General features: G+C 33.9%; 1 protein-coding gene across 1 annotated transcript in view; it reads left to right on the top strand.

Annotated features, from left to right (window-relative positions):
- Positions 1–6037: 6037 nt before the first annotated feature.
- Positions 6038–22147, top strand: part of adcy6b (adenylate cyclase 6b) — a 52171-nt gene continuing 36061 nt past the window's right edge. Inside the window, exons 1-3 of the mRNA XM_073822912.1 lie at positions 6038–6271; positions 8092–8289; positions 9779–10667. Of these exons, the coding sequence (XP_073679013.1) occupies positions 9780–10667 (888 nt within the window). The 5' untranslated portion in view covers positions 6038–6271; positions 8092–8289; position 9779. The remainder of the gene's footprint in view (positions 6272–8091; positions 8290–9778; positions 10668–22147) is intronic.

Here is a 22147-nt window from a genome sequence, read left to right as displayed (position 1 = left end):
AGGACTATGTTTTTCATGGATTGAACCTGTAGCAAGACAAGTGTAGTTTTTCCTCTGACCTCCAGTTTCATGCTATGCTTGAGGCTGCTAAAGATTTAAGACAGGAAATTAAAACTTCAGACAGAAGCGAGTCACAGCCGAGGCTTGCAGAAGGTGAATGTGCTGGAAGAAGGAGTCATAGATAAAGCGCAGGGAAACTAGTGTGGGAGTTGGTGTGGAAGGCCAAAGCCCAGCTCCTATAACTCAAAGTTCATATCCCAAAATATTTTCTTCTTGTCGTAAAAGTGGGATAAGGGTTTATTTGAAAGTTAAAGAGTGTGTTTGTGTGGGCAGTTATTGTTCTGGGTGGTAGGCACTTTACTGTTATGGGAGAAAGTGTTTATTTAAAGTGACATTATGTTTGGAGTATTTGCGCACTCAAACATGCAGAGGGAGAGATTTTGTCATATGTTTGCTTATATTGTGGAGTATGAGAATTATAGTTTTTGGACATTGTCTCTAATTATTATCACCTGTCTCATCATTTTGTGCTTGTAATATCATATTGACGAAAAAGATCACCCTTTAACCAATAAATTTCTATACACTATTCAGTCATTTGAGATGATTGAAATCCAAAATTAGATAAAAAATAATCATGTCATAGAGATTGCAAAAATTATATTATCTTACATTATATTCAGTACTGTCAAATCGATTAATCGCATTCAAAAAATGTTTTGCATGCGATTAATCATGATTAATCGATTTGATAGCACTAATTATATTATATTATTTAGTGCTTTCAAACCGATTAATCACATCCAAAAAGAAGTTTGTTTTGCTTGCGATTAAGAAGTTTGTTTTGCTTGCGATTAATCATGATTAATCTATTTTACAGCACTTATATTATTAAATTATATTACATTTAGTGCTGTCAAATAGATTAATCGCGATTAATCATATCCAAACTAAAAGTTTGTTGTGTTTTGCATGTGATTAGTCATGATCAATCGATTTGACAACATTATGTTATATTATATTTAGTGCTATCAAATCGATCGCATCCAAAAATAAAAGTTTGTTGTTTTTTGCATGGGATTAGTCACGACTCATGATTAATCAATATATCAATGTTATATTATATTTAGTGCTGTCAAATCAATTAATTATGATTAATCACATCCAAATAAAAGTTTGTTGTGTTTTACATGCGATTAATCATGATTAACTGATTTGACAGCACATATTATTATATTATATTATATTATATTATATTATATTATATTATATTATATTATATTATATTATATTATATTATATTGTATTATACTTAGTGCTGTCAAATCAATTAATTGCGTCCAAAAATAAAAGTTTGTGTTTTGCATGCAATAAGTCACAATCAATCGATTTGACAGCACTAATTATATTATATTATATTATATTATATTTAGTGCTCTCAAACCGATTAAACACAATTAATCACATCTAAAAAGAAGTTTGTTGTTTTGCACGCGATTAATCATGATTAATTAATTTGACAGCACTAATTATGTTATATTAATTATATTGTATTATTTGTGCTGTCAGATCGATTAATTGTGATTAATCACATCAACAATAAAAGTTTGCTGTGTTTTGCATGAGATTAATCACAAGTAACCGATATGTTATATTTAAATTATATTATGTTTTATTATATTAGGTGCTGTCAAATCGATTAATCACATCCATGGGATTAGTCACTATTAATTGATTTGACAGCACTAATTTTATTATATTATTTTATATTTAGTGCTGTCAAATAGATTAATCGCGATTAATCATATCCAAACTAAAAGTTTGTTTTGTTTTGCCTTTGATTAATCATGATTAATCGATTTGACAGTACTAATTATGTTGTGTTATATTATATTTATTGCTGTCAAATCAATTAATTGCAATTAATCATATTTAAAAAACCAAAAGTTTGTTGTGTTTTGCATGTGATTAATCATGATTAATCAATTTGAAAGTACTAATTATGTTGTGTTATATCACATTTTTTGCTGTCAAATCGATTAATTGCGATTAATCATATCTAAAACAAAAGTTTGTTGTGTTTTTGCGTGTGATTAATCATGATTAATCGATTTGACAGTACTAATTATGTTGTGTTATATTATATTTATTGCTGTCAAATCAATTAATTGCAATTAATCATATCCAAAACAAAAGTTTGTTGTGTTTTGCATGTGATTAATCATGATTAATCGATTTGACAGTACTAATTATGTTGTGTTATATCATATTTTTTGCTGTCAAATCGATTAATTGTGATTAATCATATCCAAACTAAAAGTTTGTTGTGTTTTGCTTGTGATTAATCATGATTAATCGATTTGACAGTACTAATTATGTTGTGTTATATTATATTTATTGCTGTCAAATCAATTAATTGCAATTAATCATATCCCAACCAAAAGTTTGTGGTGTTTTGCATGAGATTAAGTACGATTAATTGATTTGACAGCACTAATAGTTATATTATATTATATTATATTATATTATATTATATTAATATATTTTGTGCTGACAAATTGATTAATCGCATCCAAAAATGTGGATATAAGTGGGGGAAAAAAGTGGAATGAAGTAAAATAAAAATGGATCACGATTAATTTATTTGACAGCACTAATTATTTTATATTATATTATATTATATTATATTATATTATATTATATTATATTATATTATATTATATTATTTAATGTCATTAAATTCTTATTAATATGAAAAAGTTGAATATAAGAAAAAAGGCATATTTACTATACAAATGCCTATAGCTTTTTAAAGATAATGAATAATTTCCATTTTCCCACTTTTTCCAAGGACAGCTATTTCTATCTGTTCCTGAATATTTCCATTTTTCCACGATTGTACAAAGCCTGGTACATGTTTATGTGATTGTGGGATGGACAGATGGTCAAAAGGTGGTAGTTGTCATTTAAATAATGAAAATCAGTGTTGTAAATGAAAACAACTCTGAAATATTTGGTTGCTGTCAATCCAAAAAGTCATGCAATCTCTGCACTTTTCTGTCCAACCAGGGGAGAAAAAATTTAATGTGTTTAGAATTTCCTATGAGCCTGATTCAAATAAATCAGTTTATGATTGTAAATTAAACGTGTTAACGTGAAAGTGAGATTTGCTGTGGGAAATCTGTCTCAGGAAAAACAGATACAAACCCTAAAGCATGCTCACAGAGCACACTAGTAACAGCTCTGACAAGGAGACCAAACTGCACTCAAAGGTTATGTGTTCTGTAAGCAGAACAAATAAAGCTTTATTTGCATAGTGGGGCCACTAACCAGTCACACACACACACACACACACACACACACACACACACACACACACGCACAAGCACATATTGTTTTTATCAGCGTAGAATCCTCAGGCAAGCCTCACAATGGAGCTTCAAAAAGCAAAACAGAAAGAAAACACTGTCCAGAACAACCACTTTAAAAGGTAGTGAAGCCACAAGTCTGTTTGTAATGTACTGTCATGTAATTATTCTGATGAAAAACATACACTACCAGTCAACGGGTGGGACACACCTACTCATTCTTTATTTTTACTATTTTCCACCTTTTAGAATAATGCCATAAAACAACACAACTGGAAGTATGGGACTTTTATGTTGTGAGCTGAACAATGTCAAACAAATTCAAACGAGATTTTAGCTTCATAAACATAGCCACCCTTTACCTAGATTGTAGCTCTGCACACAGTCAACAGTCAACTTTTAAACATTATTAAATTAATATATATGTGAAACACTTGTTTTTGCACTGGAAATGATCTTTTTATTTCATAATTAACATTATATATTTGTAAAGGAATTCATATACAAACAAAATTATATCCTACAATGTTTTTGTGTGGGTTTCTTTATTTATTTATGAAGTCAGTCAAGTGTGTCCAAACCTGTGGATGATGTGTGTTTACACAACACAGAACAATTAAACATATTTAGTGTCAGCAGGGTGAACGTGTGAAACAATTTCATGTTCCTGTATTCCTTCAACTGTTTTAGTACAAACACATACAGTAGAAAACTTAGAAGCTGTATTAGTGATAACCTCCACTCCTATAGACGCAGTGTTTTTTTATTTTTATTAATTTTACTGCTTTACTATGCAGGATACCTAAACCTAACCTGAACCAGAAACCTGTTGACATATTAGATTTGAAGCAAAACATATTTTGGTTGATGTATGAACTTTTCAAATAGTTATGAGCACTCAGTTGCCCTCATTTTTGAAAAAATGTTTGACTAAATGTCTATATGTGACCCTGGACCACAAAACCCAGTCTTAAGTAACATGGGTATATTTGTAGCAATAGCCAAAAATACATTGGATGGGTCAAAATTATCGATTTTTCTTTCATGCCAAAAATAGGATATTAAGTAAAGATCATGTTCTATGAAGATATTTTGTAAATACTGTACATATGTCAAACTACTTTTTGATTAGTAATATGCATTGCTAAAAACTTCATTTGGACAACTTTAAATGTGATTTTCTAAGTATTTAGATTTTTTTTTGCACCCTCAGATTTCAGATTTTCAAATAGTTGTATCTTGGTCAAATATTGTCCTATCCTAACAAACTATACATCAATGAAAAACGTATTTATCAGCGTTCAGATGATGTATAAATCTCAAAAAAAAAAAAAAAATTTCCCTTATGACTGGTTTTGCGGTCCAAGGTCATATGAAATGTACAATCTGTACAACACCAAAAAAACAAAAACTAAAAAATGGATATACAATTAAAAAGTTTTGAACACTTAAGTTTTTTAATGTTTTTTTTTTAAGTAGTCTCTTCTGTTCACCAAGCCAGCAAAACAGTAACAAATTTTTCAATATTTTTACTATTTAAAATAACTTCTTCTTCTAATTTCTTTTTAAATATACATTTTGAGATGTAATTTATTGCTGTGATCAAAGTACAATTTTTAGCATCATTACTCCAGTCTTCAGTGTCACATGCTTTAGAAATCATTCTAATATGTTGATTTGCTGTTCAGGAAACATTTATTATTATTATTATTATTATTATTATTATTATTATTATTATTATTATTATTATTATTATTATTATTATTATTTAAAACAGTTGAGTTTGTGATGAATAGAAAGAACCAAAGATTAGTATTTATCTGAAATAACAAAAGTAATATTATACACTATACCATTCAAAATCTTTGAGTCAGTATAATTACGATTATTTTTTTAAAGAAATTATATAATTCATATTTTTTCTTAGCAAGGATGCTTTAAATTGGTCAAAAGTGATGATAAAGACATTTTTAATGTTATTTCAACTAAATGCTGTTCTTCTGAACATTCTATCCATCAAAGAAACCTAAAAAAATTCTACTCAGCTGTTTTCAACATAATAATAAATGTTTTATGAGCAGCAAATCAGAATATTAGAATGATTTCTGAAGGATCATGTGACTGGAGTAATGATGCTAAAAATTCAGCTTTGAAATCTCAGAAATAAATTACATTTTAATACATATTCAAATAGAAAACAGTTATTTTTAATAGTAAAAACATTTCAAAATTAAAATTTTTGCTGTACTTTGGATCAAATAAATGCAGGCTTGGTGAGCAGAAGAGACTTTATAAATCTCACTGTTCAAAAACTTTTGACTGGTAGTGTAAATAACTTATATTTTGTTTAATTCTGCTTTTCTAAATTTAGATTTAAAATAATCAATTCAATCTTGCAAAGTGTACACCCCTGTGTTTTTCATAGTGGGGACTTTCCATTAAATGTCATACTTTTTATACTGTACTAATATCTTTATGTCTATTTCGAAACCTTTTCGCATTTCTACCTTTTCATGTATGTTTAGCATGTTTATTAACCCTGCCCTCGTGGTATTTGGGATGGTCACCACAATGTTTGTGTAGTTCACATTTGCTCCCCACAATGTAGGCAACACCAAAGGCACACACACGCACACACGCACACACACACACACACACACACACACACACACACAAACAAACACGGAGGCTGCACCTCTAGGGGGACTCCAGACTTCAGTGGATAGTAGCAGCGAGTGAAGAAGCATGAAGACGAACGTGACCGTATCAGCAGCGTGTGCGAGAATGTAACCATCGCCCCAGTCAGTCACTCGCCGTTCACACACGCTCTCGGACAAGCGACAGTTCCACTCCGTGATTTCGCTATTGAAGCACGTTGTGCTGCTGATTCATGGGGGCTTTCGGTGAGTGCTGCTTGCCCTACGGATGTGCTTTCGCTTACTCTTGAAATGTGTGCTTGTTTTGCAGTGTGTTGTGGGCTTATTAGCAGCGGCAGCGGCGTTGGAACCTTGGGCAACATGTTATAGTTGTTAGTTGCACCAGTCGCTGATGAAAGCGAATTAACAGTTGAGTAAGGATATCTAGCTGCGTTTGTCTCTTCATGATCAGGTATGTTGCGCTTGCATTCAGCAGCAGTACCCATACTGCAAAGAGGGCTCTATAATGCACTGCACTCGAAACCAGGCACATTCTCCACATTTCAGAGTTTGTTTATGGTCATTACTTGTTTAGCAACTGTGGCAGCGTTTAAACGCAGTGTGTCTAAATCATGCCAGTGCACTGGATAGGTCATTAGATTGTCTGTAGACTCTCTCATGGTCTGCTTTTGAGATATAGACACATTCAAAGCTGGATAATGTGCACAGACTTAATATTTGATCATAACTCATGTTTTTCTGTCAATTTCTGTATGTGAGGTGTTGAAGTAGCTGCTCTTTCTTCTGTCATAGACACTGCTGTTTATAGTTTTACTGAAGCAAGTTAAACGTTTTTATCATCCCTTACTTTTTTCCTTATGTCAGTACTGAATGAATGGTTGAATCTTCCTGCCAAGTTAAATTAGTGCTTGCAATCGAATGTGAAGCCACAATGTCTCTAGAGTGGGATCCATGAAGGAAAAAACAGCCCTCGTTTCCCACAGACCACCGTAACTTTATTTAGATAGCTGTGCTTCATTTTGATCAATAGTACTTGTGCCTTTCAAGCTTACACATTAAAGGGGAGTTGAATGTAACATGTATTTTTCACATGTAGGCCTAGATGTTTTTATTCTAGATTTTTTAAAGCAAGATTGTAGGTTAAAAATACACGTTTCAGATAAAGTACACAGTATTTTACACAGTATAAAACTGGAGAAAATATATATTTTTAGACAAATTCAGTGCTTAAAGAGACGTTGTGGCTTCACATTTGATTCACAATTTTTTAGCATTTTTGATTTGTTCATTTTAACTGTGTGTTTTTGTGTATGTATAAAACTGGAAAAATATATATTTTTAGACAGATTCCTGATGTAATTGTGGTTAAAACGTTAAACGTTAAATTAAAAGTTGGTTAGGTTTTATTTAATTTCCAGACAGTTAGTGCTTAAAAAAGAATGCCCCTGACATGAGGTAAAGTGGTGACTCATCTGAGCAAATTTGGGGAAGCATGGACAATTTAATCTGAATTACAGAGCGTTGACTTATGATGACACACGGGCCGTAAGTCCTTTGTTGTCAGACAGCAAGCTAGAAAATGGACTGTGTTTATATTTTGGGAAAACGTTCCTGCCTTAAAACACACCGTTTTTGTGGTAGGCTTTGAAAGTCAAATCCTCTGTGATTGGACAGTCGGATTAACCTAAGTCTATGTCAAATATTTGTATTTATGAGGTTCTTTTTTTCTTGTGCATTCGTAGGTTTACTGTGAGATTGATTGGACGTTTTTAGCGTCTATCAATTCTATTTCCTCTTATATTCAGCTCTTTTCATGTGAATTAACATTTCTGAGAAAACAGAATAGCTGGTTAATTACAGCTTGAAATCAATACTCTTTACTAACCTATTGAGGCATAAACATGAATGAACACACATTAATGTCAACAGCGAATTCAGCGACAGCTATTAGCGAAAGTTATTAACGGTAATCAGACACTGATAATCTCAGAGAGGTTGGTCTTGTGCCTTTTTCATTTTCACGCTTCACTCATGCTGCATGTGCTCTGTTTGTATTGTACCAACAGATTCGGGTGGCTGAGAGATGCAGAGATCTTGGCGCAAAAAAGAGGATTTTCTGTTGACCCTGTACTTAAGTGGGTGCCGCGGAACTTGACAAACTCTGTGCTCAGAAAAATGCTGGTAATATTAGCTCTCTACACTAGAGTAAATGCAGTGCCTTGCTAAAGAGAGCAGTGCTGCCACACAAAGAGGAAGTTGCACAGGTAAGTCGATCTCACTAAATAACTTGGCAGCTTTCACTGTGTAAATACGCTACCAGTTAAAAGTTTAAACACAGTTGACCGACTTCGCTTCTCATGATTCTAAGCAACTTTTGATCTAAAGCTTATGCAAATGCTTGAAATTAATTTTATAGACAAATATGTGACCCTGAACCACAAAACCAGACGTAAGTGGCACAGGTATATTGTAGCAATTGCCAAAACAACATTGTATGGGTCAAAATTATCGATTGTTCTTTTATGCCAAAAATCATTGGGATATAAAGTAAAGATCATGTTCCATAAAGATATTTTGTAATTTTTCCTGGCATAATTATATAAAAACGTAATTTTTGATTAGTAATATGCATTGCTAAGAATTGAATTTGGACAGCTTTGGGCGAATTTCTGAATGTTTTGATTTTTTGCACCCTCAAATTTCAGATATTCAAATAGTTGTATCTCGGCCAAATAATGTCCTATGCTAACAAACTATACATCAATGGAAAGCTTATTTATTCATTGAGATGTATGAATCTCAGTTTAAAAAATGTACCCTTATGACTGGTATTGTGGCCCAGGCTCACATATAAATTGTGGTTATTTAGGAATTTAGTTGGAAAAGTGTGGTAATTACTTCAGTATTGTTTAAAAAACGTGGTTAATAAGTGGAATGGCAAACAATTATAGTGTCAATTATATTTTTAGAAACTCTGGTATGTTTTTAGGAATGAGCTTCTTAGGGTTTTAAGCTTTGTAGTTAAATTGTGTATATTACGATTTATTATTTTATTATTTTTTACATGAATATAGCCTTTAATGCTGATATGAATAAAATAAATAAATAAAATTTAAAAGGGACATCGGATGCAAAATTCTTTTTTACATAGTGTTTGCATATAAATGTGTCTTAGCAGTGTGTGAACACAGCCACCCTACAATGATAAAAAACCATTCACTCCTTTTTTTTAATCCCCCAAAAAACTAAACTGTCTCAATTATCAAGCCATTTTGACCCATGACTGCTGAGGGACTGTCCCTTATTAATATATTTCAGCCCTCAGCCAGTTGTACGCAGTTCACCATTTTCTCCGTGCTCGAGCAGCTGTAGCTACAACAATGTCTCATAATCAATGCAGGTGTATTGTATTTGAATGTAGAAGTGAACATAAGAGTCTTCATTTTCTCCTGACATGCCAAAGAGGACGCAGTGGATTATTTTTGTTTTTAATGGTAACGCACCACAGAAAAAAGAGGAAGGGGGGGGGGGGTAAGCAGTAGCTCATTATCATTTAAAGAGCCATGCACTGAAACGGCTCACTCAGAGGTAAAAAGGTGTTGTTTTACATGACCATTAAGGAGTTTTAACCAAAAGATGTTGCAGACATTTCATTAAGACCCTAAAGAATCATACAAACTTGTGGAAAATGGACATTCAATGTACCTTTTAAACAGTTTTTTCTGTTCTTATGGACCTTCTTTTTCCTTCCAGAATGTCTTGGGTCAATGGCTTTAAAGCTGCGAGAGTGGACAACCATAAGACGGCATGGGGTGAGCGCAATGGCAGGAAGTCAAGGCGTAAACGGGGCTCATCCCTATGCAACCCACGCTACATGAGCTGTCTACGGGACCCCGAGTCTATGGAGTCCCCTTCTCAACACTACTCCCGTGCAGCAGGGGGCGCCACCAGCAGTAACTTCAGCACACGCTGCGTTTGGCAGGAAGACCATTATGGTCGAAAGGGCGATGTGGGTCTGAGAGCCGTGGACCTGGCGTTTGAAGATTCAGATGCAAGGCAAACGAAAGATGGTATTGACCCCGATGGTGGCGGAGAGCAGAGGAAGGGTCCCGACAGGTGTTTTTTGACTTGCTTGTTGCGTTTGGCTCACGTTTTTCAGTCTAAGAAATTCAAGTCGGCCAAGCTCGAGCGACTGTATCAGCGATACTTCTTCAGGCTCAACCAGAGCTCGCTTACGATGCTCATGGGCGTCCTGGTTGTGGTTTGCGGAGTTATGCTGGTGTTCCACTGTGTCCAGGGTCCACCAGATGTGGCGTTCACCTCGGTGCTCTCCGTAGCCATGGGACTGTTCTTAGCATTGATGGTGGTTTGTAACAGAAACGGCTTCCACCAGGACTACATGTGGATCGTGAGCTATTTGGTCATGGCGGTGTTAGTAGTGGTGCAGGTGTTTGGCTTGTTGATGGTGGATCCACCCAGCGCGTCTGAAGGGATATGGTGGACGGTGTTCTTCATCTACATCATCTACACGCTGCTGCCGGTGCGAATGAGAGCAGCTGTGATCACTGGAGCTGTGCTGTCCATCATTCATATGATTATGGCATGGAGACTCAACCTTGAGGATTACTTCCTTACCAAACAGGTATTTGTAGACGTCTGAAACATTTAAAATTAAAAGAGGAGTATTTCTCACAAATATGATTTTTTTTTCATCAAAATGTTGTTCAAAACCTGTTGTATGTGGGTGTTTTTGTTCAGTGAAACACAAAAGGAGATTTTTCGTAATGAATCATTACCCAGCTCTTGCTATTCAGCAATAGTTCCCAGTGACCAAGCTCCAAAAAGGACAAAAAAAGACCATAAATGCACCATAAAATTGCTCCATGCACTAAATTCCAAGTATTCTTGGTATTCCAAGTATTATTGTTACCGATTACAATGCTGCGTTTTTATCATTCAGTTTTATTATTCAAGTATTCTGAAGCCTTATTCAAGAATTATGAGTGAATAACAGGCCTGTTATTTTAAAAATAATTAATTATTCATTACTTTCTGATAATCTTGCTTTTCCTCAGAGCTTGCATTTTCCCTTTATTTAGTTATTTATTTATTTTATTTTATTTTATTTCATTACAATATGTAAAAAATGCTCAAATGACATTGGTTCATTTGTGAATGAAAAACAGGCCTAAATGTTATTTTAATTAGAATTAATATATTTATATTTTTAATTTTGACAATATTTAAGTAATGCTACAATGACATTGGTTCATTTGTGTTGTTGCTCAGTAGTCAATAGAATGCATTTTTAAATTTTATTGTCCTTATTATTATAGGATTATAGTATTCTAAAGCCATATTAATTTGTTAATTTAATTTTAAAAATCATTATTTATAGTTACATTAATAATTAAAATAATATTTTATTACAATTTGACTATGTAAATAATGCTAAAATTAAATTGGTTCATTTGTGAATGACAAACAGGCCTTAATGTGTTATTTTAATTGTAAAATCAATTATAATTCATTATTTCATGATAAGCTGGCCTTTTCTCAAATATTGCATTTTCCCTTTATTTTTTTTTACAATTTTTGTCTTGTTACTGAAGAGAATGCTGCATTTTTTTATTTTTTTATTCCAAGTATTCTGAAGCCATATAAATGAAAAACAGGCCTAAGTATGTTAATTTAATAAAAAATGATAATTATACAATATTTTCTGATAATCTTGCACTTCCTCAAAGCTTGCACTTTTTCCTTTCTTTCTTTTTCTTTCTTTCGTTCTTTCTTTCTACATTGTATTGCTTCATTTGTGTCTTGTTAAAAAGAATGCTGCTTTTTTAAATTCTCAACTGAGAATTAGAGGTGAGCTTCACTCGCATATACTTTATCATAGTTTTTTTTTTTTCTTTTTTACTTTTTTGCCCTTTTTGAGCTTGTCAGTTCTGGTCTGTGTAAAAATGCATTAAAAATTTTCAACCGTTCTACCAAAAAATATAGCATATGAATTTGAAACAGCCTGAGGTTGAGTTGAATTATTCCTTTTAATATACATGAAAATTTCCAGCATGAGAGTTTTAATTTTTTGGTATTTGTGTATTAGCATTAGAACTCTTTGAAGAAAAGAATTGCACATTATTTACACCACATGTTGCAGCTTCACAGTGATGGAGAATAAGCGCCAAGTGACTGATCAATTGAAGGCACAATCTTTCACATCTCAATTCTTTGGAGTCACAGAGTTCAGCGGATAATTGCTTATTGTTTGCAAGCTTTGATTGTTTCAGTAGTTTTAAAGGAATGTCTGGCACGACAGTTACAGACTGCAGTGTAGATGGACCCAGATCCTAGCTACCAAAATCTCTTCTCTTTTCAAACCCTGCTTTGTCCTTTACTGCTCTTAATATGGTGCATTTAACATACCGTGTTTCCATGCAGGAGCTAAAATGCGTCTATTGTGTCAGCTCCACGTTCAATGTGATCTAGTGCTGATACTGTTAATGCTGGTTCAGTGAGCTTGGGTTTTGCGTGTTTGCTCCTTAGACAGCTGGGCTGTGGGCTCTCTACTTGGCACTCAGCATGATAGAAATGGATTGGGATAATGGCTGCTAATTGACTCAGGCCATGGCCCGGAGCATGTACTTGTAGATTCTCGTCATAGACATTTGGGATAGGTTCCAGCCCTGTGGGCAATCAATGCAGGACAAAAGTCCATTGGTTGTGTGGCTGCTTAGTACCTTATATAAATGCTCTCTCGCAGAGAGCAAGCAAGGTATGCTTCTGTGTTTGCTTTGTGGTCTTTTGTTCTTAAAATACATTTAATGAGAAAAGTCTTGGGTTGAGGATGGAAGGAGTTGTTCAGTATTCTTGTAGTTTAGAAATGTAGAGTGACCGGTCAGTTTGATTATTAAAAACTATATAATATCCTATTTAATATTCACTATTCACTACCAAGTTTGGGAGTAAGATTTTCTTTTTTTTTCTTCTTTATTTGGACAAGATTTTCTTTTTTTTAATGCATATTTTTATTAATCAAGGATGTATTAAAAATAATCAAAACTGACAGTCAGGACTTTTCTAGATTTCTAATTTTAAATAAATGCTGTTTTTTTATTTTCTATTCATCAAAGAATCTTGAAAAAAAAATCAATATAAAATCTACACCTTTAACTTTTCTGTTTGAAGATTTTACTTTTTAAAAGAAAATACTATTTTAGTTTTTCTACTTCAGAAATTTTACATTTAATTCAATGTGTTACTTGCCATTTCTTTGTAGCTCCAGTTTCTGAATTTGTTTTTACACCATTTTCAGTGTGTTACAGTCATCATAAAAGTAAGACTTTTGAATTATGTATAATAATGGGAATGTAATTTACAACAGGTGATTTGAAGTTTACTAGTAAATGTCTCGAAATGTTCACTACCAGTCAAAAGTTTTTAATGTTTTTATAGAAGTCTCTTCTGCTCACCAAGCCTACATTTATTTGATCCAAAGTACTGCAAAAACATTTAATTGGAAATATTTTTGCTATTTAAAATGATTTTAAAATGTAATTTATTCCTGTGATTTCAAAGCTGAATTTTTAGCATCATTACTCCAGTCACATGATCCTTCAAAAACAATTATAATATTCTGATTTGCTGCTCAAAAAAAAAAAAAAAATTGAATTGAAATTTCAGAAGAACAGCATTTTTTTGAAATAGAAATCTTTTGTAACATTATAAATGTCTTTATCATCACTTCTGATCAACTTAAAGCATCATTGCTAAATAAAAGTAAAAGCTTTTGAATGGTATAGTGTATAATGTTTCAAAAGCTTTTTATTTCAGATCAATGCTGATCTTTGGATCTCTTTTCATCAAAGATGAACATCAAACAGTTTTAAATATTGATGATGATAATAATAATAAATGTTTCTTGAACAGCAAATAAGAAAAAAGTTTCAAAAGATCATGTGACACTGAAGACTGGAGCAATGATGATGAAAATTTACCCATGAACACAGAAATAAATTATATTTTAAAATATATTCAAATAGAAATTTGTTATTTTAATAAGTAAAAATAGTCTTCCTCTTTAAAGCAAAATGTAAGCTAAAACTATTTTAGATAAATGATCCGCTACTTAGTCTATGGATGACTAGTATGGATAGGCACATGCTTTTCTTCTTCATCCTTTGGCCAAACAGGCTAATCTGAGAAATGCAGCTACACCTCAGAAAGCTCATCTACTGTTCATTCCCTTTATCTCTCTCCCTTCTCCATTCTGTCTGTTCCCCACCATCCCTCTCACACCCCTGCACTCCTTCTCGCTGTGCTGTTTGCGTGTCCCTCTGAGATGACCAGCAGTGCAGTGCAGATAGAGCAGGTCAGTGGGCGATCACCAGCGGGACAATAGCTGTCTTTGTGAAGATACACACTGATGGGGTGGTGTGGGGCGGAATGTGGTGACAGGAATGGCTGGGGATCGACAGTATGAAATAGCGCCGGACTGACGTGCTGGGCTGAAAAAAGACAGCCAGCCCAGGCCTTTCTTTCACTTGTGCTCTCTCTCTCTTTCTCTCTCTCTTTTACTCACTTGTAGTCACGAATTCCCCTTTCAGAACAGGGCTCATGAGATGGCCCTCAGTCGTGGAAGCCGCAGAGGCTTTATGTGCATGGCACGCCGCTGTGTGGGTGAAAAGCTCCATGCCGTTGCTCTCTTAAAGTTCTGGCCTGATGGCAGGGAGGGGAAGGTATTTAATTGATTTTGATCTGGGTAATTGACATGAAATACTTTTGGAAAGTTGCTGTGTCCTGCGGTGTGCCTGTGTAACTCATTCAAAACTACTTGAGTGTAGATCTTTTATAGTTATTATTGTTTAAAAAATATAAGACAATGTAATTATAAGGCAAATCAAGCCATTTTCAATAAGCGAATGAGCCAAATGTAATGCCATACTGCGTTGAAATTCACTTAAACCCAAAAATGGAAATTCTGTCATTAATTACTGGTCCTCATGTAGTTCCAAACCCCTAAGACCTTCATTCATCTTCAGAACACAAATTAAGATATTTTTTATAAAATCGAGCGTTTTCTGACCCTCCATAGACAGCAATGCAACTGACACGTTCAAGGCCCAGAAAGGTAGTAAGGACTTGTAAATGTGAACACTCGTCGAAGACTGACAGTTGTTGAATAAAGTTGTGTTCTGAAGATGAACGAAGGTCCTACAGGTTTGAAATGTAATGAGGGTGAATAATTAATGACAGAATTTTAATTTTTGGGTGGACTATCCCTTTAATTGCATTACAGTTTGGATATGGTATGTATGCCCAGTTTTCACAGTTCATTAAATTCCCAATAGATATAAAATAAAATTGATGAAAAGTAAAAAAAAAGTCATGTTATGGACAATTGCCCACTTGCATCTGGCAAATCCTATTGTTCAAATATAAAACATGTTTGGTCACCTTGTCCGACTGCTTATTGGCAGCTGTGGGACTGTTTATGTCCTGATTTTTGGCTGAGGTATTTAATGCACAACAAATTCCCAGTATATGAATGTATTAAAATATATAATTTTTAAAAAAAACAGGTCATATGTTTTTTTATTAAACTGTCCTAATATTGTGTTAGAGCCCCCTACAACACGTTTAAATGCATCTAAGGTCAGAAAACATTGTAATTTTTTCAGAATAAACATTTAATATTAGTCATTTGTCAATGATTTCGAAACAATTTATTTGAACCAGCTTGGAGCGTAATGTCTGTAAACCCCTCCCTTTCATAAGCCTACTCTGCTCTGATTGGTCAGCTGGCTAAGCCTGTTGTGTTTGGCACAGAGAGAAGTACTGAGCAAGTTCGTAAGCACTACCATCTGTGTTGCTATGGTTGTTTTTGATGTCTGCGGGTTGAAGTGACCCCAGTAACATCATATTTAGCCTCTGGAATTAGAATTTACCAGGGGAACCTTGTCAAAAACTGTATATTTTAACCCTCGAAACACAATTGGGCTAGTTTTATGTAGCAATTGGGCAGATTGTACTGTGAAAACCTGGCAAGCCGGAGCATATTTACGTAAAACAATAATAAAGTGCTCCAGTCTGGCATAAAAACATTTTGTTTAAGACTTATGCAAGCAAATCGAGCCCAAAGCTAAAGTTTAGCTGCTAAACTGTAAGCACATAACAAAACAATAATTGTGGATACGTTAGCCGAGTGCTAATGTGACTAACTGATGAAACAACACAGTTTGTAAACCCAAATATGTCTAAGTTAGACTCTTTATTGTTAAACAAAGTAATTAGAACAACAGCGATCAACATTAATCGACACATTCTTAGTAAATGGTAAGTTCACAGCGAATTATCAAAGTAATTCATTAAGACAGTTATATCTTGGTTTACCTGGAAAGCTAAGATGCACTAGGTATACATCATATATTAGCACAAAAACCTTGATATTTAAGCACTCGGTTGAAAATGTACACATAATGTATCAATTGTACTTACAGGTTGTGGTTGGGAGACGCTTGTTAGTCCAAATAAAGTAGATTAGAAGCCAAAGAAGATAAAAGACAAGATTAAAGAAGCAGTCCACAGTAAAATGATGAGCACACAACAAAAGTTTTGAATTGTATTGCTGTGGTTTTGCGGGATTATGCTAATCTGTTATCGGTAACAGGAAGAAAATTAAAAAATATGACGAGTCGTTAAGGCAAATCTGAGTCGACTCTTTCTTTTGAGAGACATCTTCATGTATAATGCTCTTTTTTTGGTTAACAGCTTTGTAGATGCTTTACATTGAAGGATAGCTATGTTACAAACTGCAAAAAAGATATTTTTCGAAAACCCATACGACCTGCTCTTTTGCAAAAATTATGTTAATTAAAATAAAAAAGTTACATAATGGAGAACTGCCCATTTGCAGCTTTATATAGATAAAAATGTAAAGCAAAGCCCGCTGTTAAAATGGAAAATATGTTTGGTCACCTGGTCTGAGTGCTTGTTGGCAGGCATTGGACTGTTTGCATCCCGAGATACAAGTTTTTTGGTTGTCATATGGGGACGCGGCAGACACTGTGATTTCACTGGCTCTCTGTGACTCCAGTCTATGAGACACCTGTTCTGTGGCTTTTGTTCCAGCATTGTCCCGTGGGGTTAAACTAGGCTCATGAAGAGACCAGCAAATTAGAGACATAAATGTAACACCTTTTTCAGAGACACCACGCTGAATGTGTTATTTTTAGCCCAAGACCTGGTTACATGCTTGTGTATAGCTAAATTGACTGATGCATAGCCTTACACACTAAATATATAGACTACAGTGATTCCTGTAAACCAATTTAAGCTAAATTCCAGGGATGCTGATTAAAATAAACATTGACTTTATACTCTCTGAAATTGTTCTGAAATCAATTTTTGTTAGTATACACCAACTTGATACCTGTTATAGTGTGAACAGCAAAGAGCAATTTTAGCCAGATGCCCGTAGCATGTATGGTAGCTAGCTCAGGGGGAAAAACTTGTTTGTTTTGTGATGCACTGATGGTCATTCCACTGCAGCAGAGAAAACTGCCTTTGAGTGTTGCTGTGTAACATGTTTAATCAGTACATCAGTCTTATGAACAATGCATCTGTTGATGAAGAATGCATGTATGTAGATAGACTCGTGAGCTCAATGCTGGTCTATAGATGTGTGGTTTCTGAATGATAAAAAAACATGTGCCACTAGAAAAAATGCTGCTAGTGTCCAGTCAAATGGCAGTATTTGAGGAGTATCGGACTGATTTTGGCTCACTAGTTGTTGGTGCTTCAGTGTCTCATGCAATAATTGGATAGTATTCAGTTTTCATTTAGAACCTGCTTCATTTAAAAAGTGTAATGTTTTTTAAGTAAGTCTCTTATGCTCATCAAGGCTGCATTTATTTGATCAAAAGTTTAGAAAAAAGTGATATTATTAAGTTTTATTGCAATTTAAAATAACAGTTTTTGATTTCAATATATTTTAAAATGTAATTTATTTCTGTGACACAGAGCTGAATTTTTAGCATCATTACTTTAGTGTTCGGTGTCACATGATTCTTCAGAAATCATTCTAATATGCTGATTTATTATGAATGTTGGAAACAGTTGTGCTGCTTAATATGTTTTGGAACCTGTAATACTTTTTTCAGGAGTCTTTGATGAATAAAAACAACAGCATTTATTCAAAATAGAAATATTTTGACGCATCCATGCTGAATAAAAGTATTAATTTCTTTCAAACAAAGAAAGAATGAAAATATTTACTGGCTCTAAGCTTTGAGCGGTAGTGTATATTGTTACATAATATTTCACTTTTAAATAATACACTTGTTCATATCTGCAGGAACCCTGGAATAGAAGCAGTTTCAACATTCATCAAAATATAGTCTTTTATGTTCTGCAGACGGAAAGAAAATTACAGAACTTTGTGAACTGTAACTTTAAGGAACAGAAATAACTCTGTGGAAACTGACATTCATTTTATTATGATTCTCATTTCCAGTGTTTTAAAAAACAAATTTGATTTTAGAGATGCCTAACAACGTTGCCATAAAGTGCAAAGCTAACAAACACCAGTCTCAGAATTGTAGCGCCAACAGCTGTTTTGCCTGCTGAGCAATCAATCAAAACTTCTGGCTGACCTCGGGTCAACCTCAAGATTAGCGCTTGCTTTGCCCTCAGCGGTGTGACCACCTTGCCTGACTAATCAGGTGGGAGGTGTAATAAATTAGGATTTAATGATAAGTGCAATGTTGTACTCGATATGCACGTGGTGATAAAGGTAAAAATAATAGCATGGCTAATAATAACATTTCACATCAAGGCCTATAATAGCAGACTCTCTATGGTTTCGTAATGACCGGGGCTTTCTCACTCAGAACAAATACTGGGTTTTAGCACTGTGACTGCCAAATGTCACGTATTAGGATTCCAATAATGGTGGTAAACGTTAATTAACATGGCACACAGGCTGTGGTTCTTTTTCTCACTTGTTTATTCCTCTAGTGTTTCAGTGTGTATGTATTTTTTTCTGGTTTTAAGAGACAAAATTTGGAAAAGGGTTAGAAAAACAAACTAGGGAGGGAATAATATGAGGAGTCATAACATTTCACCAAAGTTTACCTAAAAAACATTTAATTAAAACTCTGCTGTGCTCTACAGCAAAGGCCATTGAGTTTTATATGTCTGCTTACTTTAGAACAGAAAAACATACAAAAACGCATAAAAGTAATCCATAATGACACAAATGTCAGGCATTTAAATAAAGCAGCCTGGTCTTATTGGTTATAAGTAGGTATTAGTACATAACGTTTAGAAACACGAAATGTACATTTTTGTATTTTTTTTTATTTATGCTGAAACAGAATTTGGATGTATTTTAACACACAAACATAAAAAACATAACTTTATATATAATTTTTATCATTTTATATCGTTTGTTATCATATTATTGGTAAGCGATTTAGATTTTTACACCACTTACCCTACCCCCCAATCCTAAACATACCCGTTTTACACCAAAAATAAAAAGACATATAATGTAACTGACAGAAATATGCAGAGAAATTACCATTTTAGTAACAAAATAGCTTTTAAAAGATGTTTTTAATAGTCGCTAATCCAACTCTTACCTCTAAACCTAGCATAACTATTTCTGCACAGTTAAACACGAGCCATGACAGACAGAAAAGTGCAATCACCATCATTTATTTATTGCAAAAATGTCAAAAGCAGTACCAAAAGTAATCCAAATGACAATGCGTTGCAGCCGCAGTTCTCTCTGGTGGAATTGTGAGGTGCAGAGCAGAATTTAAGTCGTTAATCGCAGAAATTTTTTTAGATTATTATGCCGATCCACTCTGTGAAGGTGTGCATTTCTCATTCAAACACACCTCACCAGAAACCAGGCATGACGCAATGTGTGACGAAGCAGGCGAGAGCCAATGAGCATTCAGTTTTCCTTTGTTAAAACCTGTCGTAAAATTTATTGAAGCAGCAACTTTTGAATTTTTAACAAGTGCGTCAGCGCAGGTTTTGATGCTTATGGTCACTGCTCAAAATGGAGATAAATAAAAACTTGGATTTGGTTCTGTTCCTCGTAGTCATATATACTTATTCTGAAGATCTGGATTACAGCGCACAAATAAAATGGATTCCTTTTGTAATTATGTTGGATATCTTGCACAGTGCACCGGCAGATATAATAATTATGAATGTGTTGGGGGAAAAACAGCAAGGAGAATGCATTAACGTTTTAATAATTTGATAAACTAGTGCTTTGTTTTCGGCTTAAGAGATAAAGTCGGTGACACTGATTCGTCATCTCCGCAGTAGTGATGCGCCTGTATGCATGTTTCATACGAACTACATAATCTGAGAATATATGTTTTCTATTTGAATTGGTTCATTTAAAAGTTGATATTCAATTGTCTGTATATATATTTTTTATGTCTGTGAAGCAAGTATACACAGTTTTAGAGTTTCGTGCTCAAGTTCATAGAGACAGGTGGCAGGAAGCGCATCCTGTTTGCTTTAATTATTTTAGAGAAATGCAACAATTGCAATTGACTTTTTTGGTGTATTTTATGGTTCTATTTTCAGTCACAGCATGTCAGAGAAAAGGCATTGCATCCCATGGCAAACAAAGTAAACATACATGATACATGATAAGTATGATTAAACGATTGCAGAATATTATTCATTTTAAGGGTTTAAAGTGCAGTCTTGTTTAACATTGTGTTCTTCAAAACGAGTTGGCAGCAGAAATCACACAGAACAGAAAAACAGTTAAAACAAGTAAACAGTTTTATAATGCAATTGAAAACATAATGCCATTGATATGACAATTAAATACAATAATAAAACAATGAATGGCACCATTTCAATATTCATAAGGATTTGTAAATCTGTGAAGTTGTCAAACTGATCTCATGACGAAAACGTACCTGTGGGAACTTTTTCGTAAGATATGGTACGTTTTATGTGACAATGGTTTTGTACGCGTCACCGCAGTTCTGACATGAAATGTCTGTTGAGTGGCGCAGATTTGTTCAATAGTATAAACAAAAGCGAATGTGACACAAACGCAATCTCAAGCATGAGGTTTAAGCTTGTTTTTCGAAAACATCTTTCAGCTCTTTCATCGTGAGTCATGTTTTTCACGGGATTCGTACCCAAGGATTCCGCATCCAATTTCGTGCCGGCTAAGCTACCGAGCAAGCTTTCTATGTCCGAAATATATGGAGCTGTAATTATAACTGTGTACAAAAATGATTACAAGTGCTTGCTATTTTTACCGCCTATAGTGTTCATTTCTGTTGGAAACTGAAGTGATATGTACATATTGGTACGTATTTCGTACCGAAAAAAAGTACCAAAAGTTCCCACAGGTACGTTTTTGTAATAAGACCAGGTAGTAAGTTGTTCATACTTAAATATTTTATGTTTTAGGTGTAGTCAGTTTTCCTGACATAAAAGCTGTCGTAAAGTTTCTTGAAGTGGCAACTTTTGAATTCGTAACAAGCGCGTCAGCGTGGGTTTTGATGTTTATAGTCGCTGCTTGTTATTTTACTGCCTCTAGTGTTCACTTCTGTTGGAAACTGCAGTGATATGTACTTCTTGGTATGTATTTTGTACTGAAAAAGTACCAAAAGTTCCCACAGGTCAGTTTTTGTAATGAGACCAGGTAGCAAGTTGTTAATACGTGAATCATTTTCGTTTTGTGTTGTCAATTCATCAGTATTGTAAGTTTAAATGCTAAAAATATGTCAGTATTGTACATTTTAGTGTCTGTAAAAACTTTAAAAAATGTACATTTTATTTTATGTAAAATACATACAAATTATCATGAGATCACAAGTTTATCCTGCTTTTCTGTCATTCTTTCATTTATTTCATGGAAAAGAGCAGCCTGCACATTTGTCAAACTCTTTTTTTTTTTTGCGTTTCACAGAAGAAAGTAAGTCATACAGGTACAACATGAGAGTGAGTAAATCCTTTTATATTTAGAGGATGGGGGTTGTTACATTTTTTAACAGGTTTATTTTCACACTCCTTTGACATCTAAATCTAATCATCTCTGATTATTCAAGTATTGATGTGCTTTTAAAG

Source organism: Garra rufa, chromosome 18 (genome assembly GCF_049309525.1).
Source record: "Garra rufa chromosome 18, GarRuf1.0, whole genome shotgun sequence".
NCBI classification, from domain to species: Eukaryota; Metazoa; Chordata; class Actinopteri; order Cypriniformes; family Cyprinidae; genus Garra; species Garra rufa.
Note: the sequence above shows the minus strand (reverse complement) of the source record. Positions and strands in the feature narration are given on the sequence as shown.